This window comes from Coloeus monedula (genome assembly GCF_965178545.1).
Source record: "Coloeus monedula genome assembly, chromosome: 13".
In the NCBI taxonomy this organism is placed as follows: Eukaryota; Metazoa; Chordata; class Aves; order Passeriformes; family Corvidae; genus Coloeus; species Coloeus monedula.
The window spans coordinates 16,788,497-16,810,394 of NC_138793.1; the positions used below are offsets into that span (position 1 = coordinate 16,788,497).

Consider the following 21,898-nt stretch of genomic DNA (forward strand, 5'->3'; position numbering starts at 1 on the left):
AAGACGTCCACCTGGTTTGAAGGCAGCCCCTGAGAGAGGGAAAGCATTATTGCCACCTGCTCCTGTCCTTGTCTTTTTTTAAAGAAATACTTAAAATTCCTTTAGATCCTCATTAAAATGGCCCAGACTACATTTGCAGGCTGGTTAACCTGTGCTACAGAAACAGGAGTGAACCCCTTGACAGCCACACAGCAGTAACTGGCTACTTTTCTGCTCACACAGGCAAAATGAACATTCAGGAGTATTTTGGAAGAATATCTTACAAGCAGCCCCATAAGGATGCAGACTTGCAAACCCTGACAGCCATTTTCCAGCATCACATCCAGACCATTCCTTTTGAGAACCTCAGCATGCATTGCGGGGAGGCCATCAAACTGGATTTGCAATCTACTTACAATAAGATTGTGAGAAAGAAGCGTGGTGGGTGGTGCCTGGAAATCAACCACCTCCTGTTTTGGGTCTTGCAAGGATTAGGGTATGATGTGTGTATTCTTGGTGCACACAGCTATGAACCAGCAGAGAATGGATACGCTGCTGAGATGAACCATATCCTCCTGAAGGTGGTGATCAACGGCGATTCCTACATAGTAGATGCTGGGTTTGGGGGTGCCTACCAGATGTGGCAGCCACTGATGCTGATTTCTGGGAAGGACCAACCCCAGGTCCCCGGCATTTTCCGCCTCATGGAAGACAACGGCACCTGGTACTTCGAGAAAGTCAAAAGGAAGCATTATATTCCTGAGCGAGGTGATACTGACTTCCCTGATACTCCAGAACTGGGGAATATCAGAAAAATACATAGGTTTACTCTTGAGCCACGACACATAGATGACTTCCAAGAGCTAAACACATACCTCCAAGTGTCTCCAGACAACATACTTCGGAAGAAGTCAATCTGCACTCTCCAGACCACCAATGGGCTTCTGGCCTTAGTTGGATGGACCTTGACTGAGATGAAGTACAACTACATGGAGGACATGGACCTGGTGAACATCACAACCCTTACAGATGAAGAGGTTGAGAAGACACTGAAAGATAAATTCAATATCGTACTGGAGAACAAACTTGTACCAGTAAATGTTCGTGGCTTGCCACCCAATCTAGTGGATAAGATCTAACTGTAACACTGTGCTGGATGGATCTTTAAATAGCCAACAGAAAAGTTCTAAAATTAAAATTAACTACATTAATGTCATTTTTAACTTGAGCTAGTCACAAAGCTTAGTAAATTCAAGTACATTGCTAATTAACTGCATATATCGATTGCATATTTTTTATTAAACCTCTCCTTCTTTAGAAACAAAGACATCTTACTAGCTCTGTTTTGCTCATATGCAAATTGCTTTTTGACTCCTTAACTTTTTGCTCACCTTCTCAAGAACTCATTTTATTGCACATATATTTTGTGGCAAATGAGACCAAAATGATGCAGAAGGAGAGGCTGTGTTACCATTTAACACGAATGACCTCTAACCTTCTTTGGTATTATTTCCAATCTCCTCAGCGTCTTTTACAAATTATTCACTTCCCTTAACAGTCTTAAAGTTGAGCTGAATAGGCTTTTAAAGACTTTGTAGAAAAAAGAAAGGTTAAGACTTTCTCAAAACAAGCCACCATTAGGTGCTGATTAGCTTATGAAAAGTTGAAAGACTCAAGTCCCGTTCCCTTTTCAGAAATTGGCTTATCCAAGGGTGCCTAAAACGTCCCAAAATCTCTCTAATTTTGAGTACCCACTTTTTCTGAGTCTGATTTATCTGTGTCTCTGAATTCAAAATAAAATCCACAGAAGATGAGATAATTCAATGGTTTCTAAAAATCAGGGATTTGGTATCAAAACTGGAAAACAAAAGTTCGATCAACCTTTGCAAACTATAATCTAAACTTTTGGGACCAAGGCTTCACGTGATGTCAAGAGGACATGACAGTATTATAGATAAAACTCTTCATATTTATTACAAGCAGCATTCTGCACAAAAGCAACTTTAAAAAGTGATATTTTGAAAGCAAAAGAAAACCCTGGGAGGTGAGGACATGCCACCAGTGTGGTTTCACAGCAGGATATCTGTTGGGGCCCTCCCCCCCCGCCATGGGGTCCTGGGAGAGGGGCCCTGGGGGGGGAGACACGCGGTTTCCCTAGCCCCTGGTCAGCCTCATTCCATGTTCCCCTGCGCAGGCAAGGACCCTCGGGTCTCGTGATTGCCTCAGTTCCTCGTCAGAGCCTGGCCATGCGGCTGGAGAAATAAACATCTCTCAAACATCTACCAAGAATCCGTCCATATATATTTCTTTTCCACGGGCCTCGTTGTCTGATACGCGTGTTGCAGCATCCGCACTGTAACAAATGGTGAAGAATGCGGGCAAGACACCGATCCCTAAGGACAGAAAATTCGTGAGTAAAAACCACTCTAGATCTCTCTCTTCTTGCCTTGGTTTGGATATTCTCTCTGGACTATGGAAGAATCCTGGGAAATGTGGCTCTCTGAGTCGCAGAAAGAAATATATCTAGAAGTTAAAGGAATCCTTGAACAACAAAACAAGAAAATGTTTGTTCCAGGAGATTTAGAACATTTTTTTAACTGGCTTTTCAAAAATTGCTTTTATATTTCTTGAGACTTACTTTTTGATATTAATCCTCCTGGAATTACTGGAATTAATCACGGGCGTTTTTGGCACAAAATCTGGGGTGAGATAAGGGATCAAACAAAACATGCACTAGGGATAGAACCTCTCCGTGCATTCCTTGTAATCAGCGAAGCTTTTGAGGAGCATTTGTATGGTCCCATTACCCCTAGAGCAGAGGATGGCCATAATCCTGTGGTTGAGACCACGCGGCCGCCATCCCAGGAGCACATGACTGCAGCCGTGCCGGCGGAGGTGCCTGTGCTGGATGCGCCCGGCCCCCTCGGGAGCGCGCGCCTTATCACGGACCCCATCCCTGCCTCGGGGTCCCCGGCCACGCGACCACAAGTGAGGGAGCGATGCCGCAGGCGCCGTGGGTGCCGTGGGCCACGAGCAGCCAGGAACCGGGCATCGGCGTGGCAGCCCGCTCTGAGCACACGGCTCGGAGAGCCCTGCGGAGGGAGAAGCGGCGGTTTCCACAGCGACACGAGAAGCCGCGCAGCGCCGAGCCGGAACGGGGCCGCTCTCAAAGCAGCGTGGAGTTTGCGGAGCGGAACCGCTCACAGGGCACGGAGCCAGCGGCGATGGCAACGCGGGGCCGCGCAGAGCCCGGACACGCCGGAGCAGCGCCGCTCGGAGAGCGCGGAGCAGCCGCAACGCGGGGGCCTGGCTGAGACATTGGAGTCGGCGAGGCGGCGGCCACGTGGGACCAGCAGCCACAACGAACATGCAAGCACGTGATAGGACAAGTTATAGCAATGAAAATCACAGGAACTGTAAAATGGTACAATGTAAAAAACAACTATGGATTTATAACACGAGATGATACAGGGGAATATATTCATCCATAGAACTGCCATTAAAAGGAATAACCCTAAAAATTACCTGCAAAGTGTAAGAGATGGGGAAGCTGTACAATTTGATATAGTGCAAGGAAAGAAGGGTTTACAAGCAGCAAATGTTACTGGGCCTGGAGGTATTCCAGTCAAAAGCAGCCATTATGTGCAAAATTATAAACAATATCCATCCCAGCAATTTCCCTACCCACAACCTACTTTCCCCTTTTACCCTACATCCAATATGAACCCTTTCCTAAGTTTCCCCCATCCCCAGTTTATTCCTAATCCGTTTTTCACCCCATGGCTTCCCTATACAATTCCCTTTCCCTACAACTCCTCTCCGATGCCGAGGGGGGGGATGGAAGGGGGGAGGGAAGAAATTAAACCCTCTCGTGCCTCAGTTTCCCCACAAAGCATGCCCGGAGAGTCCTGTCTCCCTTCTGTCAACCTTAAGATATTCCAGAGAATCTGTTTGGACATTTATAAAGACTCAGGAGGGTGGCTTGTTTTGTTTTAAAACTGTTCTTGTTATGTTTATCCATTTGTTTTCAATGTTAAGTTCTAAATCTCTTTTTGTTAAAAATAAACAGGTGAAATGTTGGGGCCCTCCCCCCCCTGCCGTGGGGTCCTGGGGGGGAGACATGGGGTTTCCCTAGCCCCTGGTCAGCCTCATTTCCCTTTGGTTGGTTTGTGTTCCCCTGTGCAGGCAGGGACCCTCGGGTCCCGTGATTGCCTCAGTTCCTTGGCAGAGCCCCAGCCATGTGGCTGGAGAAATAAACATCTCTGAAACATCTACCAAGAATCCGTCCATATATATTTCTTTTCCACGGGCCTCGTTGTTTGATACGCGTGTTGCAGTATCTGCACTGTAACAGATATCCGTAACACAGAAGCCTTGTACCTTGGGATACCTGTGGTACTGTACAGGATGTGCCATGAACGAGAGCGACAGAAAATCATCTGTCTTCAGCCAAGGAAAAGAGTTTGATGCTTGTTTTAGTCAACCACATAGACCTACGGGGCACCTGATGTGCCTAAAACTCAGGTGCTTCCCCAGGTGCAGTGTAATGTGCTCTTTGCCTTCCCCAAAGAGACCTCCTCTGACATTCCACCTCTATCAAATGAAGGGGAGACAGGCTTGACTGGGAGAGAATGAAATAAACAGCACTGCAGCGCTTTGAGGATGCAGGAGGCCAAGTTTAGAGCAGAAATGTAAATAAATATTTGCCATGGCATTAATCAGGTGTGGCAGCACCACAATAAGTTCCCGCTGCAGCTGAGGAGCTGAACAGATTGAAAAAGATCCTCTGTGGGCAAAAAAGGGTCATTTGTTCATCCATGGAGCACAAGGACACACAGCCTGCAACACCCTGGCACCTCAGTGTACCCACAAGGGCACAGATGAACGTCTTCCACCACGAAGTGCTGGTTTGCAAAATAACAATTAATTTTAAAATGTTATAACGCCATTTGCAACAGCCTACTGTAATTATTGTACACGGAAAACAAGTTCATTCTGGTCTTAACCAGAGGAAGACATAAACATCTACTAATAGAGAAGAAACAAAGTTTAATTTGCTCACGGATCAGTGAAGTCCAAAAATGTGAATTCATTTTGGGTGGACTTTGCCCTTTTTTGGTATTTAAGATTCAGGAGCAAGTGCCAGCAGAGCTTAGAAAGACAACCCTCACAATCTGTATCCACTCCTGGCATCACTGACTGCTGCCCCTGTAATAAACCATCCAGAAACGGAATACCTCAATAAATAAAAAGGGATCTTTTAAGAGGTAAGTTTATTTTCTTAAAAAACCCCTCCAAACAAAGATGCAAAACCACCTGGTTTCTTTATGATGGTAAAGGTCATGGACAATAACATATGCAACATTCTCTAGGAAAAATGTTCTAAAAATGTGTTGATATAGAGCTAAAACATAACCTGCTATACAGGGGACCTTAAAGAGGGCAAAACAGTTGTATGCAATTTCAATTCTTCTACCTTTCACTCTTCAGGAGAAGCTTCACTATGAGATAGATTCTTTTGTTTAGATACAATAGTAGATATAAATTTAGAACTGCAACTTCTTGTTGGAAGTCGTGCTTTTAGATAAATTTATTTAAAAGTATTGCAAGTGCAAAGGAAGCAGAAGCTCAATCTAATAATCAACAGATTCTGCTTTAAGGGAATAAATTAGAGCTCTTTAAAAACAACTTTAAAAAAATTACAAACTGGGTTGTACAACCCAGAAAGTCCATGTGCTGATGTATTAGGATAAAGGAAAACAAATAACATATTTTTAACAGTAGGATTGCTGACACTGTGTATAGTCCTGGTGAGGAATATTTTTGTATGAACACCTTCATTTGCACCTGTAAAGTTCTTCTGCTGATGTTTTTCTCTGCATAAATCATGGCCACATTTGTGGGGCTGCCTTTTCAGTACCTGCCTTTTGATCTGGTCTGCTCACAATTCAAAACAACGGTAGCTTTCATCTCCTGCAGTCCAGATCTAATGCTGATCAAGTGTATTATGGAGCTGCAGAAAAAAATTACAAGTAATATAAACTCGAGAACCAGTTTTATGCTTGTGTGATCTATTTAGCATTCACAGTCAGAGTGATCAGATAGGATCAGATATACTCGGATTCTGCAAATCAAAAGAAAAAATGCCATATTTTGGCATAAAAGTGTAACTTTTATGTTACACTTACCAAATATTACATTGAGAATATCCTCCAACAATGCTTAGATATCACTGAAAGTTAATTCCTCTCTGTAGGAGGTAATGTGTAGTTTTTGCTGCTGCTCTCCATTCTCTTGGAACAGCTGCCTCTACACCGTGAATATGCACAGCATGAATCTGCCACTGAGAATCATCCTGAGAAATCCTCGTTTGCAGTAAACATTCAGCAGTTCACTGCTGAGTTTTAGGATTGGTGAGTTTTGAGAAAGGTTGGGACTAGAGAGATGTAAAGCAGCCCCTGTCCATTTTCAGGGTACCCTGTGAGACACAGGGCACAGGAGGGAATGGAGATGTGCTCTTTGTCTTTTAAGCCACTCACCTCCATTCAGATCCATTATTCCAACACCAAAAGGAGTTTCCACAACACTCAGAGCAGACACAAGACTCAGTGGTCTGTGACTCTTCTAAATGTCAGTCTTTTCAGTTATAATTATCTGAATAAAACTTGACACTTCACAAAACATGCAGGAGTATCATGTTAACTTTTTGTAAGCGGTGGAAGAGCAATGTGTGCTGAACGAGCAATTCATTTACTGTCATGTCCATCAGTGGCAGACTCATGAAAAGAATATGTGAATCCTGGCTCAGACTATCCTCCCTCCCACTGGCAGATGACACTGCTTCCTCCAGTGACAATCCTGTCACTGAACAGTGGTTTTAGACCATTTTCCAGGAACCCTTGTACGCACTCCCCAGCGTGATCTTGTATTTCTTCTTCACCCCGCTGTTACAATGCAAGTACAGCAAATCCCCATCTCACAGCTGCCTTGTATGAAACTGAAATGGCATCAGCTGTTTGCCAGAGGCATGACTCTAAACAAAAGCAAACCTTCACGTGCACTAGTCTTTGCTCAGGGACCCATTTGATAGGAATACTTGTTTCCTTTAAAAGCTGCTCTGATGAGGTTCAGTAGATTCAAGAATCTTTGCTGGCAGAGCCAGGGCAGCTTTCCACAGCATCATAAATCACTGATGTAAAGAAACCAAAACACAATTCCTTCCTTTACAGGTGAGATGAACCTTGAAGAGTATTTTGCAAGAACTGGCTATAAAGGCTCCACTGAAAAACAAGATTTGGAAACCTTAACCGATATATTCCAGCACCACATCCGCGCTGTTCCCTTCGAAAACCTCAGCATCCACTGTGGGGAGAAAATTACTTTGGAGTTGGAGCATGTTTACAACAAGATCGTGCGGAAGAAGCGGGGTGGCTGGTGCATGGAGAACAACCAGCTGCTGGGCTGGGTGCTGAAGGGCCTGGGCTATGACACCAGCTTCCTGGGGGCGTACGTGTTCAACCCCCACCAGAATGCCTACGCCACCCTCATGACCCACCTCGTGGTAAAGGTTGTCATTGATGGCAAAGCCTACATCGTTGATGGAGGCTTCGGGGTGTCCTACCAGATGTGGCAGCCGATGGAGCTTGTGTCAGGGAAAGACCAGCCCCAGGCTCCCGGCGTCTTCCGCTTCACAGAAATAAACGGTGTCTGGTACCTGGAGAAAATGAGACGGAAACAATACATCCCCAACCAGAGCTTCTCCAACTCTGACCTGCTGGAGAAGAAAGAGTGCCGGAAAGTTTATATGTTCAGCCTTGAGCCACGGACAGTGGAAGATTTCCGTTTCCAGTGCACGTACCTCCAGACCTCTCCAGATTCCCTCTTCACAAAGAAGTCCATCTGCACCCTCCAGACCACTGATGGATTCCAAGCGCTAATTGGGTGGACACTCACTGAGACCACGTACAACTACAAGGAAAACATGGATCTGGTAGAATTTGTAACTCTTGAAGATGAAGAGGTGGAAAAAACCCTCAAAGAGAAATTCAACATCACCCTAGAAAGAAAACTTGTCCCCATTAATGTTAAAGGATCTTATACAATCTAGATGACCAGGAAAACCTACAGTAATGCTACGTGTGTACAGCACCTTCCACTGTCTGTGCAATCCTCACTGCAAGGTTATGGGATTCTTTTGCAGGTGACTGAAGGATACATACATTAACATGAGATTAAAGTGAATTTCACTTTGGGAAAAATCAGGAATTTAAGACTCTTGAGTCAGTTAGGTAAAATTATTTGCTGCGAGATGACTGCCGTTCAATTTTTGGCACAAATGTAGGATTTGATTTGAATCTGGTTATAAGCTTGGGTAAGAAATATGTCTGGGGAATTTTGGACTGCCTGTAGCACATGAGTATGGATTATTAATTGTGATAGGCTGCCAACACATTTTCTAAGGTTATTATAGGGAGACAAGTCATCTGTGAGCATTTAGACAATGAAGTACACATTTAAAACTTCATTTTTCACAAGATCCAACCACTCACAGCTCATCTCATTCCTCTACCTTTAATATGAGTAAAACATAGTCATCTTGGAAAGGAGCATTAGGAGGCATAATTCTTTCACCATCATCCTTAGACAAGCCATAGTATGAAATGAAAATTATCATCATGTGCATCCCTCTGGCCATTACTGCAGTAAACTGCCCCAAGTAATTTTTGGTATGTACCTATTCTTCTGGTGATGAAAATTCTATATATTGCAGTGTTATTGTGGCTGATGGGCTCTAAGGAGCAAACTACTAAGCTTTGTTTCTGAGATGCAATCATACTATAAAATGTGACTGGTGCTTAAATGCCACAGCTGGCTTAGACTTACTTTTGTCCCAAAAGGGGTGGAAATTCTGTGTTTTTAGCATTGCATTGTATTTGTATATGAAGCTAAGCCCGCTATACCCTTAATTCTGTCCTGCAAACATGAGAGTCCACATGACTGTCCTGAATGGATACCATAGCCCAGGAATTTTAATGCCATTAGTGTTTGTTCATCCGTATCAAAGTGAAAAAACAACCCAAGGAGCCAGCGAAATCGAAAGGAAACCTTTTCTTTTATTTCACAATCACTTTTCCCCATTTTCCAGAAAATGTTGTTCTTCCTACCATGCTTCTCTGCAAAAAGCCTAACCAACAAAACCACTAAGACAGGGGAAACATTCTTAAATGCATCTCTAAATGCATCAAAAAATAGCAGAAACACCAAAAACCACTCTCTCTCCCCAATCTGTAATTAGCCTGAGTACTGGTCAAATGTTGATTCCTCCCACTGAATAGTGTATTTTTGCTCAAAGACATCATCCGGTCATTAATCTCACAAATGCTGTAAGTGTATACCTAAAAATAAATAAAAGGAAAATAAAGACATTACAAGGTGTTTTAGGTACAGCTGCCCCCAGCTGCACTGACTCCTGCACACACCATCCCCAAAGTGACGGCTGGTCAGTCATACCACTGATCTGCTGGCCAACCCTTCCCACCTCAAACTTCTTAGGATCACAGGATCACTGAGGTTGGAAGGCCCTTTAAGATCACGGTTTTCAACAATGAACCCAGCACCACCACGTTCACCATTAAACTCTGTCCCCAAGTGCCACTTCCAGGATGGCGACTCCACCACTACCCTTGGCCGTCTTCCAGTCCTTTACAACCCTGTGAAAAAAATTTTCCTAGTATCTAATCAAAACCATCCCTGGCATAACTGGAAGGATTTCCTGTTGTCCAGTCACTTGTTTACCTGTTCCTTGGAATCTGTTACCTGTCACTTCTTGAACTAAACAGGCTAATATTGAACAAATGCAGCACTGGTGTTGGAGATGGTGAGTTCCTACAGGTACCTGGGTGAAGAGGTTGTAGGCTGAGGAAGATGATCACTGAAGGGGAGGCCCAGGAGTCATGTCTGCTGGGCTTGGCAGCCAGCAGCTCTGGGCTGGTTGTGGTGTGTGCCAGCTCCTTGTGTGACTGGCCGTGGTGGCAGCTCATGGCCTGGGTGCACAGATACTTGCACAGGGATGAGGAACTGAAAACCAAGCAAGAGGTGAGAGGAGACACTGAAAGATCTTACTGAGGCCAGAACACAGCTTTGCTATTAATAATGGAATTACAGAATTCGTTCAGTAATTTGTGTTCAGGTTATTCCCTCACATTAAATGTTCCATTAAGGGTTTTTTACCCCTTTGTAAATGATTGATCATGACAAGGTGTTCCCCAAGACCTCAGGGAACATTACAAGCTTCACGACACTCACCACCTCCATTCTATCCGATGGGATTCTCATGTGCATTCACCCAGTTCACCAGACCACTTTTCTCTGTGCCATCCATCACAGTTGTTTCCTTGTCTTGCCTCCCAACTTCCCTAGAGGTGTTCCTGCTGTTGCTCCCAGATAATTGCTTGGATTTTTGTATGTGAGGGTTTCTCAGGCAGTCTTGGCCTCCTATCAGCATTTAACTGGGCCTGCAGTGATAGGACTCACCCAGCAACCCCTTCTATTGTTTGGTTCTTACCAAAGATCTACAGAGTTGCTGGTGACTGAGGCTCCAGCCATCCTCCTGACTCCTATCTGTTAATAACCATTCTCTAAGAGGGATTTTTCATCTTGCTGTGACAATTATAAGCAGGTCCTCACTGTGCAACATGAAACCACACAAAGAAACATCAACATGTACAGCTAAGGAACAGTTTCACAGTTTAACTAAAGCTCCCCAAAAGCTGATGAAAGCAGGTTATTGAGGTGTGAATGCCAGGCCCAAAATACCTCTTAGGTTTGAGATGAGAATGGTGTAAAACCGAACAAAACCAAACAAACCCTGAGGCCTCATGCTGAGGTTCCATTAGCAAGGCAGTATTGTAGAAGGTGATGTTCTCCCAGCCTGAAAAGAAAACAAACAACCAAGCCCTTAAAAAGCACCAGCTCTCACAGAAACTTGAATTCACATGTGGAAGGGAACTGTGGGATGTCTGACATCCTTCCCTACCACCATGGTTTATTAGCACTCTCTGAGAAAGGTTTAATGAGAGCCTAAGCGATTTTGCAGTTTTAGTTCTGGACTGTTGTTCAAATGAAGCAAAACAAATGCTTACAAACCACCCCCCTCTGCCCCCAGCCTCATCTAATTCCAAATACAATTTAAAAGTATGGTATTCCAATTAAGAGAAAGACAAGACAATTTCTTTTAAAGTCTGAATGCTGGATGAAGTCCCAGAATCCCAGCCCAGCTCCCCGTTGCACACACAGGCAATGCCCAATGGCAACTACAGCCACCTGTGGTTGTAGCATTGCATAATGGAGTGTCTCTTTAGAGAACAAGACACAGAGCACAAGAAACACGGTTCAAACTCCACAGCACCACTGAACATCCTGCCCCTCCCCAAGAACCAAAGTTTAATCAGCTCAAGCATTACTAAATTCACACTGGATGGCTCACTTCAGTTGGACTCTGGTCCAGGACCTTTTAAGATCCAATACTAAGCAGAATAGAAACAAAAGAGAAACATCAGCAAGAAAGACGAACTTGTTCAGTACTTCCATGTTTTCAACCCCAGCAGTTATTACAAAATATGCACCACCAGCCTGCCAAAGGGAGGGACCAAACTTCACATGACAAGGGACAGACATACGCAAGCTGTCAGTGAGCACCACCTACAAACACCCTTTGGGCACCTCAGGGTCACAGGCACAAACACTTCTGGTGCCTGGTAACACTCTACCAGTTCCATTTTGCAGGTAACCATTTTCTGTAATAAAAACACTACTTACCCAGCTTGCTTCTGTCTTCAAAGAAATACTTTTCATTTAGAAACATCACCACGTGGGAAAGTCCTACAGCTTAGGAACTTGCACATAAAATGCACTGGAGTCTGTGTCAGAGCCAAGAAAGCCTGAATTAATGCAGGCTTGCATTATGAATATTTCACTGCTACACTTACATCTCTGTCAAGAGAAGTTCAAGCACAGATTTTATACAGCAGAATGTTTCTACCTCAGGTAGGAAGCTCGAGTCAGACTTAAATCCATACATATATACATGTATTTATACCATTGGAAATGCAGACAGGTATTTCAGAAGGTCCCACCATGTCTGCTTGTAACTCTGTACTTAAAGTACATTTAAAAAGTCACACAGGGCTGGGTTTTGCTTTTGTCTTGCTCACAATAACGCACTATGGATGGTGCTTTTAAGGGCACATTTTGCAAACTCTCCATGAATAAAAGATTGTGCTAAAAATAAGTAGCTGGTCTTACTGTAGCACTGAGCCAGCTGAATGTGAACAGCAAGCCCCCAGATTTAAAGACAATAAACTGATGTCTACCTTTTCTTCACAGTTGGTGTTGGGCATGCTTAGGAAACAGAATTACCCTTCCTCTGTCCCAGTTCCAGAATCATGGATTTTCTAGGAAGCTCTTCAGCTTCTCCTGTGCTTATCCATGCACCACGCCACTCACACGTCCAGCTATCCCTCCGGAAGTGACATGAAATTAAGGAGGTAGAACGCCCTTTAACTGATGAGAATTACCCCCCATTGGACTGAGCAGAACCCTGCAACACAGGAGAGTTCTCTGCAGAACCCTGACAAAGGAAGACTCCACATGGAATTCATTTGAGCCACTGTTGTTATCAAAATAACCCCAAAGCTTGTTTACATGGCAGCACTGGAAACTTCCCCAATCCACGGTCTCTCAGGACATGCACTTGCAGTGACACCTCCTGGTTGCTGGTGGTTCACCAGAACACACTTTACCCGTCAACTATTCAGCACAGCTATGCAGAAATTCACTCTCCCTTCAAGAAATGTGTTCAGAGAGAGGGAGGAATCATTTTCCTACTAATAAGCAAGAATAATGGGATATATTCCAAGTTTTTCTTGTGACGACCAACAATAAATCATTTCTTAGCTCAGGTCACATCTTCCATGGGAAGAAAAATGTCTTGCCATCATTAACTTCTTTTCAGCTAGCAGTAATATATGATCAGGTTTTAAGTAATTGAACCAGTAGCATTTAATTAGCTCTGAAAAACTATCTCAGATCATGAATCACAGCCTTTCCACCTGCACAAAGTACCCTTACTAGGTTAAAAGTATATTTCTCTTTCCATGTGTGATTCATCTTGAATATCTAATTAGGTGCTCCTGATATATGGATTATAGTTGGATTATAGTTCATATATAACATGCAAAATACAGCAGACACAGTGTGTCCTTCTTTAAATAATTGAGTTTCACGTCTTGCTTCACTGAGCTGTTAAAAAAGACTGAAAAAAAGCCTCGTGCCCATGGCAGAATGGCCACTCCTTGCTTCAATTAACAAATTCCTCTTTCTCCAGAGAGCCAGCATTGAGGATGAGTAACTTGGACATCCTGAGGAAATGCAGGCATAGCAATAGTTCTTGTTGAAAGGCTGTACACAGAGAACTGCTATGATTTTAGACAAGACCAAACTGACATTTTTTAACAGACCCAGGAGCACCAACTGACGAAACAGAATGGTGTTTCCATCCTAGCACTACTTCAGACGGCTTCATCACATGCTAAATAAATCAGTGCACTCAGCTAATGTCGGGGGACATCTGTGGCCAGCACAAAACAGGATCACTCCTTGTATCAGCCTGTGTTAAGCATAATTTTTTTACATTAAATAAGCTAATCCACAATCATTAATGACAAAAGCCCACAGTTTTTATTCAGCTTTCAATTATGTTTCTGAAACTGTTATTATGCTTTTATGACAGACTTACATAATTATAAGATTGGGTTTTTTTGCTGAAAAAGAGGCAAAATTAGCAAACTTCTTTCAGAAGGCAGAAACTAAGACTCACAATCTGCTCAGATGTCAAACTGTAAACGTCACCCAATATTTGGCTTGCTGTATAAAAAAAAGTTTCACTACAAAATCCTCTATTTTTAAATAAACTTCATAAAAAATAAAATTCCATAAAGTGGATTTTATCTCTCTGTTCTTCTCCCATCTTATTTTTAGCACAGTAAAAAAGCCCACAAACCAAGCATGTTTCTGCTGACTTTTTTCAATTTGAAGAGAGCGCAGGTTTCATTTTCGTAATAAAAGCAAGCGGTGAAAGCTGAACTGCCTTACTGAATTGGACACAGCTCATCTTTGCTCCAAATACCTCTTTCAGATGTTATCCTAAAGTGTAAATAGCGTTGCTTTTGATTGCATGCAACACTCAATTTAACTATGCACAACATTTAAAGAGACTGATGGGATGAATGCCCCACTCATGAAAAGCTGCAGAGAGGAAAGGATGTACAACATCCATTGTATACACACCCACTTTGAAAAATGTCTGTCCTGCGGATGGTAGAAATTTCAATGAGAATAGAACAGATTCACAAATCCACCCTTGGCATTAAATAGCATAAACTCCAAACAATCTCCAGTTCTTGGGACTCTGTTTGGTAGGCATTAGGTAACAAGCTCCACTTGTGCAGTTGACATTAATCCTGAGGTTTTAAGAACATTTTCTTAGCTCTTTTACTAGGTCTTGTGTTACTATTCCCCTCTTCAACTTCATCATCTTCATCATCATCCTTGAGTACACGTTGGTCCCTTTTTCTCAAAAATTTCTTCCCTATTGTTCCTACTAATGTTTCATATCTGTAGAGAGAATAAAAAAATTTATCTTTTACTAAAATCAGAGAAAAATTTGTGGCACATATCCTAAACCTAATTAGCAGTTTAAGTGGTGGTCATTAAAAGCTTGGAGAAGCACAAGTACCACGTGAGTTATTACATTATTATTCACTCTGATAGTTTCAGTGTGTCAGCAACTGGTAACAAGGAGGGAATTAGCATGGAATACCTGGATATCAAAGGGCAGAAAACCCCTACAAGTTATTTTACCCTCAAAAGTAATGGAGATTCCAATGAATATACACCAGCATTTCTGGAAAATCAATCTGAGACAGTACCATATCTGTTGTGGGCTTTTGTTTTTTTTATTTTGTTTGTTTCCTTTTTGGGTTTTATTTCCCCACACACATAATACAGTAACATACCATATTCGTAGCTAGTACTGATTATGTCATAAAATGTAACTTACCTTCTGGCCATTTCTTCATCTGACACATCAGCCTCCATTTTATCATCCTCTTCAATTTCTTCTTCCTTGCACTTAGAGTTCATTTGGACCATTAACTTCTGAAAATGAAGTAAGAAATAGCTCAAACATGTAACCATGACACAATGGCAACTGTGCTGAAATTCACTAGGAGAAGAGAATAAAAGGTAAGAATCAAATTTAATAGTTATTTGCTGTTCCTGGTTACGCTACTGTTATGAAAACTCATGAAGAAAAGGCAACAGTCTGTTGCTAAGCTGAGTTTAGAGTTTGCCTTTGGGAAAAGAGGCAACAGAGAGAATAGTGTTTTCAGTGTATTGTACTACTCAAACATCCTAAAGGGCACTCCAAACATCTCCAGGAGACCAGAGAGTTAGATCATAATTAATTTTTCACTGTGATGTTAGCACATAGACCTTGAAATGGTTTTGTTAAGAAGGAAGAATATCTTCAAGGATTTACAGTAAAAGCCATGAAGCAATCATATGCTGAGTCACAGGGACAGCAAGTTCAAAATATCTAAAGAATCCCCTAATAAATCACCTTGCATGCCTTCCGCAAAGCTCTTAGTCTTTACACCTTCATCCTCCTGCTTCAGTTCAGTGGTAACATTTTTATTACTGTCCCTGTGTACTTCCATCAACATGAATCATGCCAGAAAGAAATTAAAGACTCTCTTGCCCAGCATTTTTACTTTGGAACTCTAAGCCCTTACCTACACAAGTAAGTGTTGAATAAATAGGGTTTAATGTTTGTAGATTGGACTCTGCATTAAATGTCGGGAGGAAAAGTGAGCTTTTGTCTTGGTGAGCAGCATGTGGGATGGCTTCCTCACTTCAGGGAGAGAAAATCTGCAGGAGTCATGCAATTACTGACCATCAATACAGGCAAGTAAAAAGATTCTATTTACCAGATGCTGCACTGATCAGCATTTTGGGTTGAATGATGGAGTTCCCGTACATAGGACGATTTATGGAAAGTGCTGCAAAGGCCAGTAAGGATGCAATGTGAACACTCAAATCCCCATCCCCAAGGGCTTCAATCCTAATGTGAGAGCACCTCAAACCAGGACATTGAAATGGTACCTCAATTTCTGGATTGAATCCTTTGAAGGACATTCTGCCATAAACGAGATCCTCACATCGCAGAAAGCTTCTCTCTTCTATTATACAGCTCCTGCATGAAATCCCAAACCCAGCATTTTGTCAAACACTGCACTTTAAAATAATCAAATTAAATAAATGCAAAAAGGATTTGCTACCTTCCCCCCACACAAATAAACAAAGCCACACGTACTTTAAACCATCAACTACTTTCTGCTTAATTGCTCTGATAAATCTTTCAGTACAAGGAGCTTAGAGTGCAAAGGAATACTTTTTGCCAGTAAAGCTGAGCTAGTTCCACAAGCAAAATTAACTCTCCTAACAAAAAGCACTCTTTGCTGATATGATTCCACCTACATGAGTACTTTTGCCAGAATAAAAATACCACATAATATCACTCCCCAGGTGGCACTACTATACCAGCAAAAGCTTCTAATTAATTTTTCATTGTGCTGTTAGCCCTGGCATTAGTTGAGTCTGTCAGGATATAAAACACTGTGTCATTCTTTGTTCAGCAGAGACAGACTTCTCCTTCTCCCTCCTTTTTTGTCCTCTTTTAATGAGCATGGAGTGAGAAAAGAAACATGACCCTGAGGCATTCATAATACACGTGTCAGATAAAAGTACTTCCGTGGATTGTTCCATCCTTTTCCTCACACACATGTATCTGTTCCCTCATCCTCTTCATCTCCCATGTAAAACAAACTCTCATGATCACAGAACTTAAGATTAAGAGATTAAGCTCACTGTCCTGCCTCAAGGCACACATGTGCCATGAATAGCAGAGGTCCAGCTAACCTGTCCTCAAAAGACTTCCCATGATGAAGAATCCAGTGTCTCCTCAGGCAATGTACTCCAGAGATTCAATTGCCTTTTTGTTACAAAAATTCTCCCAATGTCCAGCTTGAACATTCCTTCCTACAACTGAAACTCAAATACCTTTTTGTCATATCCATCAAGAGTAATGGAAAAGAGTTTATCAATGGCTTTATTCAACTACAGTTAATTCCTTGGGTCCCAGCTTTTTCAAAACTATGTATGTTCTCTCTCAGTGAAACTTTTTTCCACTTTTGAAAGAATGAAACCCAAGCAATTTCAAAAGCAGTTCTCCTGCTATTTAAAGCAACTTTCTAAAGTGCAGGACACTTTTTTCCTTATTAGCTAAGCCTTCCTTTATTTTTGCCATTATCTCTCCTATTTCAAAACCAGGTTTTGCAGTGAGCTGGACACAAGAGGACAGAACTGTCCTGAATCAACTTAAGCATGTGACTGGAGCTGAATTTACTAACACAAGGTTTCAAACTTTTTTCAAATGAAGGGAAAAAGCATCAATGAATGAATTGGACCCTGACTGAAAGAAACAAATTACGTGCATCTAGAAGAATGTGTGAGTGGAAGAAAACAACACACACAAGAACTGAAAGTAGGTCAAACTACACTAGGCAACCTCAAGAACAGCCCTAAAAATAAGAAAAAAAAGTTGTAATGCCAATCTGTCACTATTTTTGCTTCTGTTAACTGGTTATTTATAATACTTATAGGAAAAATATGAATATGCTATTTCCATTTCAAAACAATGCAGTGATGATAAGAAGTACAAAAGATTACAAGCTTACTCTTTTTCCTTTAGATCTGGTACATCAAGATACCAGTGTTCTTCACTAATTATCTTCTTTTCTTCTTCTTCTAGCTGTTTTTTAGTTTGTGAATCCAAACCCCTTTGCATGAACTACAAAGAAAGACACAAACACACAGCTTCAGTTTCTGCATCATGAGTATCTTCTGAACATGCAATAATTACATGATGGCAATTATGCATTACATAATGTTCAGCAGTTGACAAAAAGTACATACTTTTTGTGATTCTTTTCTCTGAGCTTGGTCAAAGTTTGGGCAAACAGACAATGGAAAACTGAAACAGCTGCTGATCACAGCTATCTACTGAAAGTCAACAGTCAGTCACATCTGTACTTCCACATAAAGAAACAGACCTCTTCTGGTTAGTTTTGATGGATTGGAGCTCTCACAATTCCCTAACTTTGCTAAGGTTTTTCTAATGTTTCAGCAAAGGCCAGAGAGAAGGTAATGGTGTTGAAGTTATTGCTGCACACCAGGAACCAAGTCCACCCATACAAACAGCACTGGAGCTCAGAGCTGGAGATGGGTCATACCAGGCTGACCATTTTTTGAACCATCTATACTTTCAGCCATCCTCTTCGTTTCTCAGATTTAATGAACTGGATTGGATTTGTAGCTCTGAAGGTGCAACCTGCCTTTGGAAGTGGAAAACGTCAGACTTTGAAATTAGACTATGAGGAAAAGTCTTCTGTCTCCTGCTGTGCTAAAGAAGATGTTCTCAGCTCTTCAGTTCTCACTGACCCACCAAAGGACCAGTTCAGGAGTGTATTTAAGCACCTGTTAACTCACTGCAGGAACAGTCTGCCAAAACAGCCAAGACCAATAATGAAGCTTAGGGCAAGATTGCTATTTTTTCCTCATACAAGGGCACTCCTGTCATTTGCTTCCTTGATGATAACCTCTGTCAAGAGGATGGGAACAGGAAGGTAGGAACAGTAACCTCTCAACAGCTGGGAGTAGAAAAAGACATCTGCCATGGCCTATAAAAAACTGCTGAGAGCACAGAACCCCAGACCTGAGGCCTGTGAAACAGCACTTTAATTTCCATTTGCCTCAAGTAAGGTGCCTGAACTGAGTGACAATTAAGTCTCAACAATGTCAATGAAACGTGCTGGAAAAAACCAGAATGCTTCACAATTTTATAGTAATAATCTGTATAGTCCCAGCCCCCTAAAAGTTGGAACCTTCCTTAGGATCTATAGAAAGTGTTTGAGTAAATGTATCTGTCAGAGGTCTGCATTTATACCAACCTAACTCCCAGACAGAGGCAAGTCTAGCAGTACAGTTCACACTCAGTCCTGTAGCAACAGACAGGTAATATAGATGTGTAATGTATGTATTATATACAACCCACACCTTTTCAGTCTTCACAAAATGCCCAACGGAACCAAACTCAGAAGTACAAGCCAACAGTGCTAATGTCTCATTTTCCATTTCCATTTCTATTTGCATCCACTGTACAACATCTTTAATGAAAGAAAAATTGACTTCTGTTTTCTGAGTCGATTCAAAATATGTCAAAGCTTTCCAATTAAAATTACAGTATCTTCTTGAGGAAAATAAGTGAATCTATCATGTGGAAAAACATATTGCTCAAGGAAATTGGTTAGCCAGTCAGAAATCTCAACACAAGAAATTCTGCTACAAGAACCCAATTAAATAATCATTTCACACTCCATTTTAAAGATTATGTTCCTAAAGATTACTACAGGAAAAACCTAGATAAAAATTATGTGATCAGGTTTATCTCGAATGTAAACACACACTGATGAATTAAAAATATACCCACTGTGGTAGACACAGAATATGTAAGTCAGTAACTGAGGGGTTGTTTGGGTGAGTTTCCCCAAGCAATGGGACCTGGATCAAATGGTGCCAGATCTAAAAGTTTTTTTCCATGTGGCCCAGTATTTAGTGCAAATGGTCCTTCCAACACCACCAACCACCCGTCACCTGTGGGTGCCACCTCACCCACCTGCTGAATTCTGGTAATACATTGCATCACTACCTGCAGAGGCAGCTGCTAAAGGCTTAATTAAAACATTTGTAAACAGGAAGATCTGCAGAAACAAAGTGCTCAATGCAAGATCTGTGTATGACCTTTTCAAAACCTACTGATCTCTTCAAAGCTGGTTATTACTGCCTGGACTGTGAACCTGCAAATGTCATGGCAGCATATCCACCTGCCTGGTTCTCCATGGCCTTCTGCAGAAAAATACTCTAAAAACCTGCTTTTGAAATCTCCAGGGGGTTAGTAAACTGGCAAACAACAGAAATAGAAATTTCATTTTAAAAGTGTATTATATAAAAATAAGGAAAAATAATCATGCTGCCATCCAAGTCATGGGAGTCTGACTGTGTCACACATTGCTGGCTGACTCAGCTCAACACCTATTCCCTTCTGAGAGTGAGGCAAGACGTATTTTGTTCCTTCAGTGAACAAGTTTTAGATTTAGCAGCATCTGTTAATTAGGGTAAATATTCCATCATCCAACTGTAGCAGAGTGCACTTTATGTGAAAAATTGAACTGAAGTCAGGTAACTCTTTTCAGCCAGAATGTGAAATATAGCCCCATATAAATACAAGGGGGAAAAAATAGCTAAATAAAACACCACAAGCAAGAAGCCACAAAGGCCCCATCGTGTTCAGTTAAAAAAATTGAATATTAACATTAAAAAGAAAGAAAGGGAACTCAACTTTTCCTGGTTGTTTTCCAGCAATAAAGGACCATCAATCAGAGGAGAACGTACTCTACTGAATTAGGAATTGTAGTACAAGGTGTGAAGCAGAATCCATTAGCCAGTGAGCAGAGACTAATTTCAGACTGGTGACACTAGATTCACAACTCCAAGGGTAACAGGCACATGGGGATGTTACTAAGATCCCTGGCATTTATGAGTTGGGAAAGGTGGTTAATACTCCCCATGCAGGCTGGGATTTCCTTAGCCAGTAATGTAAACAGGAGTAAAAACAGACACACCAAAACCTAAACGTTTTTTCCTCCTCAATACTAAAAGCTCCACCCCCAAGTAAAGCAAGCAGCATCGATATTTTCATTTCAGTGTGCTGGTGGTGGGAAATCTCTTTATTTAAATTCGCAATAGGCAACCCAGCTGCAGAGGAGCGAGGTGCAACGAAGGCACTCCCATAAGGTGCGCTGGAGCTGGCTCTTGAGGCCAGACTTTGCTGGAATCACGAAGTTGCTCTCCTGCACCAAACCCTGCAGTTTGTAACCTCCGACACCTCTCGAGGAGTTTAAGCAGTTCGGTGTCGGCAGCAGCGATGTCCTGCCGGGGAAGCAGCCCAGCAAGCCCGAGAGGGCCGGGGAGCTGACCATGGATAAACATATCTGTATTTAGAGTGTCGGCGATGAAATCCAGGGCACACCGACTGCTGCCCGTGAGCCCAGGCTGGCGCCGCGTGGCCGGCGATGGGCACGGGAATGCCCCATACCAAGGGCTCCGGGACGGCCGCGTGTGGCCGGGGACACCCACCCCGGCCCCGGCTCAGAGCACGGGACCCCGCTCGCCACCGGTGCCGGCCCGGCCCTGGGGGCCGCCGCTTCCAGCCCCCCCGCAGGCCTCAGACACCCTCTCCCCTCCTCCCCCCTCACCTTCATGCGCAGCAGGTTCTTGGACAGCTTGGTTTTCACCTCCCCGGCCATGGCGGCCCGCAGGCCGCGGCGGATCCCCGCGCTCGCGTAGCGCCGAAGCCGCGCACGCCGCGGGAGGAGCGGGGGGAGGCGGCGGCGCGGCTCCACCCTCCGGCCGGGGGCGGCCTCGGGCACAGCACCCTGCCCACGCCCGCGGGAGCCGCCGGGCCCGGGGGATGCACCAGTGGTACAAAACCAGCGATTAAAATAACTACGGTTGTGCGGGCTGAGGGAGATCGGGCGTGTGAGCAGGACATAAATCCGCCGTGGTGTAAAATGGTAAATCGGTAGGGGAGCCTGACATGCTTTACCCATGCTTGTGTGTTGTTTAGTGCTGCTGGCTTACAGCTTCATCCATAATTTTCTGACTCTTCAAAAAGTATAAAATG

General features: G+C 42.8%; 3 protein-coding genes across 3 annotated transcripts; 2 read left to right on the forward strand and 1 right to left on the reverse strand.

Moving 5' to 3' along the window:
• Window positions 1-227: 227 nt before the first annotated feature.
• Window positions 228-1,118, forward strand: LOC309577761 (arylamine N-acetyltransferase, liver isozyme-like; the record flags this gene model as incomplete). Its single annotated transcript, XM_082289984.1, has 1 exon — window positions 228-1,118. The coding sequence occupies one exon, from the start codon at window positions 228-230 to the stop codon at window positions 1,116-1,118; it is 891 nt and encodes a 296-aa protein (XP_082146110.1).
• A 6,095-nt stretch (window positions 1,119-7,213) lies between these two features.
• Window positions 7,214-8,086, forward strand: LOC309577762 (arylamine N-acetyltransferase, pineal gland isozyme NAT-10; the record flags this gene model as incomplete). The annotated part of the gene is made up of 1 exon (XM_082289985.1): window positions 7,214-8,086. The coding sequence occupies one exon, from the start codon at window positions 7,214-7,216 to the stop codon at window positions 8,084-8,086; it is 873 nt and encodes a 290-aa protein (XP_082146111.1).
• Window positions 8,087-13,714: 5,628 nt separating this feature from the next.
• Window positions 13,715-21,568, reverse strand: MPHOSPH6 (M-phase phosphoprotein 6). Its single transcript, XM_082290244.1, has 5 exons — window positions 21,471-21,568; window positions 17,835-17,947; window positions 16,201-16,291; window positions 15,098-15,195; window positions 13,715-14,652 (listed from the first exon to the last, which is right to left on the reverse strand). Exons 1-5 carry the CDS (start codon window positions 21,519-21,521, stop codon window positions 14,493-14,495), a joined length of 513 nt encoding a protein of 170 aa, XP_082146370.1. The 5' UTR covers window positions 21,522-21,568; the 3' UTR covers window positions 13,715-14,492.
• Window positions 21,569-21,898: the final 330 nt, after the last annotated feature.